Genomic DNA, 12,976 nt, shown 5'->3' with positions numbered 1-12,976 from the left:
TCAAAGATTAAATATTTTAATTCATTTGAAATTGTCTCCTTAAGTTAAATGCTGTTCTTTTATTTTTTAATGCTTTTTTTTTTTTGCTGGCCTATTTTTTTATTACTTTTCTTTTTTTTAATAAATCTATTTTTTTTTTCCCAAAGAGTTATTTATTTATTTATACAAACACTGGGTACAGTCAGAAGCGCGGGAGGATGAGAGAATTCACCAGAGCCAGAGCCGGGAGCAGAGCAGGCAGAAGGACCAAAGTACACTGCTGAGGGGAGCAGCGAGCGGCAGGAGAGGTCTGCGCGCCATGTGGGACCCTTCTCCGGTCTGGTGGCTGGGAGCGGCCAGGGATCTAACCAGCGCTGCAGAGGCTGCGGGCAGCTTCGCAACCCAGAGCTCAACTGCTGCGCCACCAGGGAGGCCCGATTATTACTTTTCAATTTAGCCTTTCTTAGGATCTCATCTTAATTTTCTGCCTTAAATAAAAGTAAAGGCTCACAAACGATAAAAAGTAAGACTCACAAACTGCATTTCTAATCAGGCTGAAATTAAATACTCACCCAACATCCATAAAAACCCATCTGTTTCCCGAAAGATCTACTTACATTGTGCTGTCCCCAAGTTCTTCATAGAGATGCGCACCCGGAGGCGGTGGGGGTGGCGGGGGCGCGGCCACTTGTGCAGGGACTGGTGCTGCTGGTTTAGCTGCTGGTAGTGCAGATTGGATTCGTGCTGTCTTGGTGCACTCAGCTTGGCGTCTTTGATAAAGTAAGGATGTTTTGTAAAACTCAGTTTAGAAATAGAATGCTGACCAATAGCCTGTCTTTTAATACTAATGTAGTTATGGGAAGAACCTACGCTAAAAATTATTTACAGAAGTAATTTGAAATTACAAACTGATATCTAATGAAATAGCGCACTAATGGGGTTTCATTACCTATACCTTTCCCCCATTACCTATACCTTTCCCCTGTCCTTAACACATGTAACCTTACTACTTTAAAATATCTGCCTTTGAATAGCCGGAAAATTAAGTAGAAACATTTGCAAATTAAGTTAAATGATACTATTAGTGGGAGAAGAATGGGAAATTGTGAATGATAATTGGTAGTTGTTCAGTGTATATCTTTTGTAATGTCAGACAGATGGAAGGTACATAACTTTCCTTTATTATTTGTCTGGTCTATTTAAAGAAAGTTATTTTACTTAAAATTATAACATTTTTTTGAGAATAGCTTAATGATGCTATACAGCTGTACATGCTCGGGGTGATTTGGTTAGCCTTTACTTCCTTTTGATTCCTAGGAATGATTCTTATATTAGATCTAGGCTGCTGTTTTTGAATGTTCTGGACACTAACTGATAATTCCATCCTCAAAACCAAGATCTTAAAAGGTGGCAGCTATCAGAGCAACTGTGTTTTCCAAATTTCCTCCACTTGTATCAAATTGTGTAAAACCAGTTAAAGTCTGTTTAGAAAACTGATGGGGGATTTGAACTAAAATGTCTGCACCTCTGGAAAATACAAAACAGACAAATGATACATGGTTCTGAGCAGGATGACTACATTACAGTATTATCTGGATTTTTAAATTTTCGTATTACATAACATTACGTGCAAAATATTAATAATTATACTTACACTTTAAACCTGTTTAGGAAAGCATTGAGTAAGAAAAGAGAAAACTACATTAGAAATATTGAGTTCATAATATTATAAAATATGATTTATTCTAAATTATGAATAATTTCCTGGTTAAACACATAATGACAGACTTAATGACATAAAAGGGAAGCTATTTTAATTTAGAAAGTGAAAATGGTGAGCACATAATTATTACTGTCATAGTCATACAAGCTGTTAAAACATTTATTACAGGAAAACAAAGAAATCTACTAAATGGAATAAGAAAAACTGGATTAAAACATGCATATGTGAATTTCAACTCTGATAGAGAAGCGGAATATTAAAGATGATCTGATCTTTATAAGTGGCTTCTTGATTTACTGTGCCTGAATAATATTAAAGGAATGGAACCAGGCAGCAAGCGTGATTAGACTTTGCCCCCACTTTGTAGCTGGAGCTAGAACTGGAAGGTGCCATTCCTTGGTAATGAATCCATGACACTCTTCACATTTGCCTTTTAGGTGTCCATGAGTAGAAAATTTCAGAGATACATTTAATATAAAAGAAAGTGCAAAATTCAGATCTTATTTATAATCAGAATATGAAGGTACAAAATAAGATTTTAAATATTTAGAAATTTTTTTGAAGTATAAGCAGTATAAAACTCATTTTGCTTAGTTTTGTTAATCTATAAGAAAAGTAACTAAAATTAATTCATAGTGCTTAGCTGATTACTAAACTAAAAATAATTAAATACTGTGACTACAAAATGTTTAAATAGTAAGCATCTTATTTCGCTAAATTTCGGGTCCACTGAGTTTAACATGCAGGGTGCTTCAGTTTTGGCCATTGCATTGTGTGCCAAATACAAGTCTTCTCACTGATATTTTTGTTAACAGGATATAATAAAGTTTCCTTGGGAAACTGATGAAAGGGAAAGAATATTGCTATACAAGTTCAATTTAGCACGAAAATTAATATTGAGTTGATGACAAAATTTTAAAACGATTTATCTAGCATGCGTTTTCTCACAGGCTTTAGATTTGGCGTATCAATTGATCTGGTAGGACACTCTGAATTCCAAAATACCAGCTTAAGTGTTACATTTACAACTTCATATTGTTTTTGTAATAGAAAATATTCCTATAGAATTTTCATGCAAAGCATACTGTTCAACCTAAGGTGGGAATTACCTTACCTTATTTAATAATATTCTCAGTATTAGAGAGCAAAGATAGCAGTTTAAGAATATATATCAACTATTATAGACTTTTCCTATTGGTATTTCAAAATGATGCATAGAAATTTATGATTTTTATTAGGGTTTGTTATGTCAAGCAATTATGATTTATGATTCCTTTCTTTAAGATTTATTTATGCATATAAGAACTGGGGTACAGGCCAGAGGTGTGGAGGTATGTGAGAGGATTCACCAGAGAGGCAGAGTGGGAACAGAACAGGCAGATTGACTGAAATACACTGCTAAGGGGATCAGCAGGCAAGACAGCAGAGGTCTGCTGCACCATGTGGGTCACCTCCCAGGTTGGAGATCGAACTCATGCTGCAGTAGCTGTGGATTGCTTGATAGTGCTGACACTATAACACCTTGCACCACCAGGGAGGACCCTATGATTCCTTTCTGTTATTTATTTTCATTTTCTGGCAGCCTCAGGGGTACCTCTCTCCTTAACTAATTCTCCAATTTTTTCACCAATCACTGTCAGCAGCGATATACTCAAAATGTGTAGCTCTCTGTCACAAAGGTTTCCCATAACTGGTATCAATGAATAATGTACCAGCCTACCTCATATACAGATGTTTAAATTAGCTGTAATTATGTTATTATTTTGAAGAACCCAATTTTTAAAATATATATATATATATTAAATGTATGTATTTGCTTGTAGAAACCAGAAAAATTTAATCCTGTACAACCCAAATATGCTGTCAGATGTAACAATACACCCTCTAGAAAGGCCACCCAGAAAAGCTGTGCGAGAAGGCAAGAGGGAGGGAGGGAAGAAGGTAGGAGCTCTATTACCTTCTCTCGCAAGGCTTTTACATGATGAAGAGCATAGACAAAGCCACAGAAGGCAATCCAGTACTCCTATTGGGTATGTATGTATTAAGAATCTGTGCTGGAACACTGAGTAATCTGTGAAAAATGTCTGGGTATTTGTATTTCTGTCTCTTAAAGGAAGACCACTTGATGCAAAAGGGAGCCAACAATTGTAGAGGGGTTTCACCATCAACATTTTATAACTACAAAGTCATTTCATCAGAGATGGTTTTGATAATGCCTTCTTGAAGAACTATCCATGTTTAGCATCTATGAATACTTACTGTCTGTAGCTGACCAACACCACCAAGATTGCAGGAATGCAGCAGAGGATGATGATGAAGGCCAGAGCCAGCAAGGCCCCTTCTGTGTATCCTAGACTTTCTCCTCGCTTTTTAATGCTGGTCACTGCCTCTGGAGTCCGGATCTCTAGAATGCGTCCTCCTTCCCCATAATGTGGTTGAAAGTCTTTATTGATATCGAGTAGCTTGCCATCCAAAAATCTTTATTGTTAGATAAATAGTAAAATCAATGATACTAATAGAGTAAGGTCATTTTAAAAATAAAACCCTTATTTCTACATCTTTCAATATTTTCTTTGAGACAGAAATTTTATTATGAACAAGGAATAGGTAAGATGTATAAAAAGCAAGAACAACAAAGAAAAGCAATCACATAGCTATACATATCAAAGATTAATAAAAATACTTCAAATGCTTACAAACTTGGAAAAGTAACTATTGACAGCACTGAACTTAATGTCACTGTTGAGATTATCAAAATTACATTATTCTGTAAGTTATTTAGGTGAAGGGAAATAGAATAGTCTTAGTTATGTAGCATAGTTCAATATTTTATCTCTTTGAATCTTGTAAATCATGTAAAACAGAACATTATTATATACTGATGTACTGTAGATCACAAACTATATAATTGGGGAAACGAATCTGAGACACCAATCAAACCATGAGACTCAAAACCTGTATTTATGTTTTACACCACCACCTTAAAAGATGTCAGTAGCCCCAAATTTCAAATAAAGACAAGTGTTTAATGGGCAAAGGATGAACAAACTAAAGGATGTTTTCTGACTATAAAGAAAATACTTAATCAGTGATGCAGGTAGCAAATTACTATAATCAGGATGCTAGGAATTGGAGGTCAATTTAATTTAGTAGTTCTTGAAAACTCTTCCTCATAACTGAATTCCAGTTATAGGCATTGTATTAAAAAGCAAAATCAGGAATAGCTGTTACTTAATTCAATCAGATTGAAAATTTTGTTACCTATATTATACCTATTACCTATTATTTGATTAACAAATAATTTTTATTTTTAATAAATTTTAATAAAACATTTCAATCAAATATTTCAGGAACATCTGAACAATATTTAAAAAATGTACACTATTGATACAACAATTGTGTTTTTAATGCCGTAAAACTACAACATATCTTAGGTATCTTTTTCAATTTCTAAATATTTTTACTTATAATGGCCAAATGTTTTATTATATCTCATGGATTGGAAGAATTAGCATTGTAAAAATGCTCATCTTATCCAAAGCAATTATACAGATTTAATGCAGTCCCTATCCAAGTTTTAATTTTATTCTTCAAAGAAAAGAGCAAACATTGCTTAAATTTATATGGAACTACAAAAGACCCCGAATACAAAAGCAGTTTTGACAAAAAGAATGAATATTTCACACTTCAGGCTTCATGCATTCTACAAAGCTGTAGTAATCAAAACAGTTTGGCACTGGAATAAAAGTAGACACATAGATCAATGGAAAATAATTGAGAACCCAGAAATAAATCCATAGTCATATGAACAGTTAATTTATGACAATGGAACAAGAATATAAAATTGAAGAAAGGAAATTTTCTTCAACAAATGGTATTCAGAAAACAGGACAGCCACAGGCAAAAGAATTAAACCAGACCACTAAAAAAAAACAAAAACAAAAACAAAAACAAAAAACAAACTCAAAATGAATTAAAGACTTGATGTTAAACCAGAAAAATAAATTTCACAGATGAAAACAGGCACAACAATCTGCAACACTGACTTCAGAGATGCCTTTAGGGACTCTACTCCAATGAAGAATGCACGGGCAAAAATAATAAACATATGGGACTATATCAAACTAAAAAGAGCTTCTGTACAGCAAAATAAACTATCATTAAATCAAAAAGACACCCTAGTCAAAGGAAGATAATATGTGTGCATCATACATCGCACTAGCAGCTAAAATCTACAAAGAACTCATATAAGTCAGCAAAAAACAAAACAAACCCCCAATCAAAATATGGGCAGAAGAGCTAAATAGACACTTCTCCAAAAAAAAAAAAAAAAAGATATACAGATGGCCAGCTAGCACATGAGAAAGAAAATATTCATCATCACTTATCATTAGGGAACTGAAAATCAAAGCCATAATGAGATGTCATCTCTGAAAATGGTCCATATAAAGATCAGAACCAAAAAAAAATATTGGTGAACATATGGAGAAAATGGAACACTTGTACATTTTTGGTGGGAATATAAACTGGTCCAGCCACAATGAAAAGCAGTATGGAGGTTTCTCAAATTATTAAAAATGGATGTGCCATATGACTCAACAATTCCCTCCTAGGTATCTATTTGAAGAATACAAAAACACTAATTGGAAGGTATATACGTATACTCGTATGTTCATTGAAGAACTGTTTAGAATAAGCAAGTTATGAAAGCAACCAGGTACCTAAGGTCAGATGAGTGGATTAAGATGATGTAGTATATATACAGAATGGGATAACATGGATGGAACTGGGGGAGAGTATGCTTATGGAAATAAGTCAGAAGTGTAAAGAAAGTCATATTTGGATTACAAAGAAACCAAAGAAAAGAAAAGAAACAGCTAAGCAAAGAAACCTATAAATCTCACTGAAGAACTGAGAATACTGAAAGGAAAACAAAGAATGGATGTGGCCTAATAGACTGAAGTGGAAGATTATGAGTGCTTGGATGGTAACCATATTGTGATAACATACATCTGAAAAGATGTGAACCTCTACCCAAAACCATATACAGCATTGTAAACTAGCATTACATTAATAAAAAAAAAAAGAAAATTGGAAAATACAAAATAGTTCAAAAAGCAAACTTACTTATAGTCCCACAATGCAAGGACAACCTCTATAAATAATTCTAATCATTTTTTGCTATTAATACTTTTATAAACTTGTGATTATAAAAATAAAAATGTTATTTTAGAATACATTAATAAAGAACTTACATATATTGAACATGTAGAAAATGTACAATATACATGCATTGAAAATATAGAAAATATGAATGAAAATATTAAAGTGGTAATCAAAGATGCCATGTTTGTGCACCTTACAGTCTATTTTAAGCATTTTGACACTAGTTATTCTAATTTTCCAAGTGATCAAACTGACCTTAAATCTAGCTAACACACTGTTCAAAGTTTCTACATAGGAAAATAAATATATGCCTAATATCAGATACAAATCCTTCTGGGGAGTTTATCTTCCAATTTAAGAAACTTAATAGCTCAGATAATTCAATTTTAGTTTTAATTCTATACATTTTTTACACAGGTTTGCATATTACAACATAAAACATTCACAATTTTTTAAGTATGTTTCTTGCCTTTTCCCAGGTCTTTTTAGATGTTATAAAATGTAATAAATATTAACTATTGTTCCAAGTACTAGGAAAAAAATAATAAAACACTCTTTCAGATAGACTAATAAATTAAAAATTAAGTCTTGATTAAGAACTGTGACACAAATATTAAAACATGGCAAGGATCAGAAGCAGAGGAAGGAAGATTATTAACTATAGGGAAAAGTTAACCCTTGTAGGGCAGAATGTACTTGTTATACCACAATTCTGGTGCATTCTTATATATGTTAGCCAGACCACCTAAAGGAATAATTTTTAGTCATTTTATACTACAAAAGCTTCATTGTTTATACATTTATTTTGGTTTATGTCTAATTTTAGATAAATGTTATAAGTGTTTATTAGAAAAATTGGTCACTTTTGAACCCATACTCCATCTAGAATATCTTTCTGCTTTACACATGAAGAACAGTTTACTTAGGTAAAACATTTGTAATCATACCATTTTCCCTTAAAATCAATACTGTGGTATTGATTCCATTGCCTTTGGCTTTTTATAATGCAGATGGGATGTGTAAAGCTCATCTAATTTTTGATCCTTTATAATTAAGTCATTTTTATTTCTGCTTCAATGTTTTTTTAAACATATTCAGATACTTTTCAAAGACTCATGACTACCTTTTCATTGATTTTGCCTTTATAACACAATAAAATATTTTAATTATATTTCTGGTTGTTTCTGTGAAAACTATTACACTTTTTACCTCTGAGATACCTGTAATTATTGAGTTGGATCTTAATTATTTTCTAAATATATTTTGATGTATTTCATGCTTTTTCTGTAATATGTTTATGAGCTTCTTACGTATACCTCATGTTGTCAATTTTTTACATGTTTTCTTGTTTCAAGTAAAGTTGAATTCAGAAGATAAATGCATTTTAAGAGATTTTCTATCTGAGGTGGAAAAAAATTGACTCTTAAGAATGTGCAGGCTTTTGTTTTATACTTTTTCTGATATTGGACTAAGATCTCTAATGTTTCCTATCATCTATGTTAATCCTTAATGAAGGAATCTGGCTGGCTCTTCGTAGAATGTGTGCTAGCACACTGAGTCAGCATGAGTGGAAGACTAGCACATTCTAAAAGCTCTGAGGGGGAGACACGTCTGTCAACCTGTTCCACCACTGTGTTGAAGATCAATTCCTATATGCAGTTCTTTTATAAGAAGCAGAAGTATTTACAATACATAAAACACACACCTTATTTCACTGTCCCATACTGCCTTGCTTGCTACTAAAATGTTAAAACTATTTTCCAGTGGTTTCAGGAAGAACATAATTAGATAATTCTCCCTCTGAGATATATTCTCCCAGATAAATATTCTACCTCTGAGTCCGGAAAATACTATTTCATTTCTCTTTCAGTATTTTTACTTATCCGATCTTTAACTCTACTTACTTATCCTACTAGGGGAAGGTGTCAGATTTAACATCAATGAAGAAATATTATTCTTCTCTTTATTCTTTTTTTTTTTTTTAAAGATTTTTTTTTTTTTATAGAGGCATGTTTTATTTATTTATTTGTTTGTTTGTTTTGTTTATACAAGCACTGGGTACAGTCAGAAGCGCGGGAGGGTGAGAGGATTCACCAGAGCCAGAGCAGGGAGCAGAGCAGGCAGAAGGACCGAAGTACACTGCTGAGGGGAGCAGCGGGCGGCAGGAGAGGTCTGCGCGCCATGTGGGACCCTCCTCAGGTGGCCGGGGAGCAGCCGGGGATTGAACGCGCTGCAGAGGCTGCGGGCAGTTTCGCAACCCAGCGCTCAACTGCTGCGCCATCGGGGAGGCCCATCTTCTCTTTATTCTTATCCATGCTCTACTGGGTTGATGGTCAAAAACTCTTTCAAGTCTAAGAATGGATTGAACAGATCCCTTCCTAGTATCTAGCAACATGATTTAACTACTACTATGTCTCTGAGATATAGTTTTACACAATGGGCAATGTCCAACATATCTGTCCATGGCATTCTATTTGGAAAAGGTTATTATCTTAATGAAATATACTAGGGGCAGGCCACTATTTCCACTATATAAAGTTCCACAATTATTTAGATAACATAGTTTTCTGTTTATTGGGAATTTTAGTATTCTGCTGCTCTATGCTTTTTTCTCTAGACTTAGAAATTTTAAGGAAGCTTTATCAGAGCTTAGTAGCCATCCAATATAAAGTGTAAGTATGCTTTTAAATATTATATACTTAAAAGTAGCTAGTAGAGTTCAGATTTTCTCTACCTACTTCATCGCTCATTTACCACATGTACAGACTAATGTTAAATAAGTTGGGCATATAAATAGGGTGCACACACTAAAATTCTATTTGCCTATCTTCTAAAAAATTATATGGTCCATATATTTAAAGTAGTATAATATTTTTCTGCTTAGGATGTAGAAAGTCACAAGAGAATGTGGCTCCTGTCCTAATAACAGAAAATGTCAGATAATACTAAAATCATAAAAAGAGTATACCAGGTTAGAATGAGAGACACACAAACCCAAGGGTGGTGCCCTCACTTGCATGGACCTCCATAGGCTATATCGAGGACAAAATGGGAGACAGAGAGAAATCCCCATCAGAATACAGGGATATAGGATGTATTAAGCTAACATTGGGATATTTTGTAGTTCCTGGGCCTGTATCTCACACAAAGTAAGATACTTTTTTTTTTTGACTCTTTTTTCCCCATTTTTATTTGTATATATTTTACCTTGTTACGCATTTTTGTACTATGTTTGATTTCTCTTCTTAGGTGTTATTCCCATAAAATTACTACCACCAAGATACCTGTAAATGGTCACTATAGACTCATGTGCTTTTCCCTCCCATTTTGATCCCCCTACCCTACTGAATGTCTCTAATTTATAGTTTGCCTGGTAGTTTTGTCTTTTTTTTTTTTTTTGGTATGGTTTCCCTATATACCTCCTATAAGTGAAACCATTCAATATTTTTCTTTCTCCTTCTGACTTATTTCACTGAGCATAATCCCTTACAGTTCCATCCAATGTTTCTGTGAATAAGTTTATCTTTTTGATTGCTGAGTAGTATTCCTTACACCATAGAGAGGGGTCTGTCCTCTCTGTTCTATCCCCAGGACAGAGGCAAAGATTCACTGCTTTGGGGGAAGAGATATAAGCAAAACTTCACTGTCCCTGGGGCAGGAGAAGTCTTTTTAGGCCTAACATCCTTCACCTGTATACAATAGAAGTCTACTACTGGTTAGGAAGGGGCAACTCTCTTGCACCGGATCCACCAAAAATAGGAAGTAGAGTATGAGTGCCATGGAAAGAAGGGAAGAAAATCTTGCGAATATCTCAGATATTAGCCATATAAGAAATGAAACAAGAACAGAGAAGTAGTCCCACAATAAGAGTAGAACCAAGCAGTAAGCAAGAGCAGTTAATCACTATGGGAGAAAGAGGAGAATGGAGAGACCCCTTCTGTGGTGCAGGCATGTAGGGCCTGGTGAAAAGATAAGGAAAGCAATAAAATGAGATCAACAAATAACCCAGATATTGGGACTATCAGGCAGGTTCTGATACTTTGTCGAATCTAGTGAGAAGTGAAAACATTCTTGAACTGATGGGGAAATTCAGTAGAGTGATAGAAAGTTTAATAAATAATTAAGTTGAAATGGTAGAAATTAAAAAAAAAGAAAGTACAAAATGAAAAATCCCTTCAATGGTGCTATCAGCAAGCTGATATAGATAAATCAGTACACTTGAAAATAAGACAATATAAATTATTTTAGGTAAAGCACAGAGAGAGTGTGGTGGGAAAAGAACAAGAACAGAGTGTCCAAAAGCTACGAGAAAAAAAAGTTATAATTGGAGTCCCAGAAAAGAAAGAAAGAGACAGTAGGAAATAAATATTTGAAGAGATACTATCTGGAAATAATCTAGAAATAAATGCAATAACGAAAACAAAACCAAAGAAAAAAATTCAAGTAGAAGAAAGCTTAAAGAACCAGAGAAAAATAGTTTAAAATGTTTAAAACAAAAATAAATCTAAGATATTCAGATAACCAGGAATAAGAAAATCAAAATAATTGTAACATTTTGAATAAAATAAGTAATTAACATGTCACTGAAGTAATTCCATTTGTCTCTATACGTTCACAAGCCTTTAACATTTTCTGGCCATAGTTTAATCCTTTTTCTAAATCAGTCTGAACTCCTTGGAGGAGATATCTTGTGTTTGTTTCTAATTTTCTGACCTGAGAATTCCAGCTGCCTCACAAATTTAGTTCTTAGTATAAGGCAAGATTGAGAGAATAATACTATTTTTATTAGTGTTAGATTATGAAAATATCTTTATGATTTCTTTATAAATTATTTCAAAGAATATTCCAAATTTTAAATTAACCAGTGATTCTCAGCTATTATTTCAAGGTGAAGCTGATTAAGGCAAAATTTTAATGTTCTGTGGTCATATCATCCTCTGTTCCATTTGGAAAAATGATTTACAGTTATTCTCTATTTTTCCCTTCCTTCCTGACCAAAAGAGTGATTCAGCTGAATTTAGATCTTTACTATTCACAACGTAATCTAGGTTTGCAAAAACTTTAGAATGAAGGCTGTTTATCTTATACTTGATACTCTCAGTTGAAACCCAAATGGTTTCAGTTTCCAAACCATTTAATATGTTTATAAGTGATACTCAAATTATAATCATCTTTATGTTATTCTTTAATCAATCATTTAATTATATATACAATAGGACAAGCTTATTATAAAAAGGGAAAGAAGAGTAAATATATGTGCACAGACACAGCAGGCAGAAAGAGCTGCCCCTGAAAGGTACAGGTTTGTAATAAGAGTTCTGCATAGTAACAGGCCAGTGTCCTCGGGAGAGCTGCCTTTCTGCTGCTTTGCAAAGGGAAGTTGGTGAAGAGAAGCAACTGCATAGTCACAGATGGGCGGGGGAGCTGCTCTACGTTACCATTTAAAGTGAGATTCAACAGCCTAAGACCTATAGATGTTTTTATATTCAGAAAAAATTCTATAAATGTAAATAATCTTCCATTATATTTAAACGATCATATTTGATAAAACCAGTGTATGCAAAAATTATAGGATGGCTATGGATTTAAATAAATGTTAATAATGTCAATTAATGGAATATATAAAATATTTTAAAGTATATTCTTAAATAAACTTAATTAACAAAATATACTAAAATTGGCATATATTGGTTGGTTTAAATGATACTTCATTTGGTCGTTGATTATAAAGCCTGAAAAGAAGTCATTGCTTCATTTAACCATATTTCTCCACAGTGATTAGGAACTACATTTTAATAACCCAAATATCTGTTGATTGCAAGTTGATGAATAACATACTCAAGAACTATGGATCTTTTAAAAATAAGTTAATATTAAATAATTTTCATTTTTGCTAAAACACAGTAGTGAAATTTTGTCGATGATCTGATTTAAAGTCAAATTAAATTAATAATTCAGGAATTTTAATAAATGGATAACTAGATATTTACTAAATAAATGCATATATAGGTATATAAACTTGTGTATCTATATATTAATAAACTCCTTATACAGACAAGGAACAACTTTATACAGACAAGGGGCAACTAAGTTCAAATTTTATAAATT

The 12,976-nt window shown here is 33.3% G+C and overlaps 1 protein-coding gene across 1 annotated transcript in view; it reads right to left on the bottom strand.

Moving 5' to 3' along the window:
• Positions 1-12,976, bottom strand: part of PCDH15 (protocadherin related 15) — a gene marked incomplete at both ends in the record, with an annotated part of 665,703 nt that overhangs the window by 16,506 nt on the left and 636,221 nt on the right. Inside the window, 2 exons of the mRNA XM_084244834.1 lie at positions 597-749; positions 3,962-4,180. Of these exons, the coding sequence (XP_084100960.1) occupies positions 597-749; positions 3,962-4,180 (372 nt within the window). The remainder of the gene's footprint in view (positions 1-596; positions 750-3,961; positions 4,181-12,976) is intronic.

This window comes from Talpa europaea (genome assembly GCF_964194135.1).
Source record: "Talpa europaea genome assembly, chromosome: 10".
Classification (NCBI taxonomy): Eukaryota; Metazoa; Chordata; class Mammalia; order Eulipotyphla; family Talpidae; genus Talpa; species Talpa europaea.
Note: the sequence above shows the minus strand (reverse complement) of the source record. Positions and strands in the feature narration are given on the sequence as shown.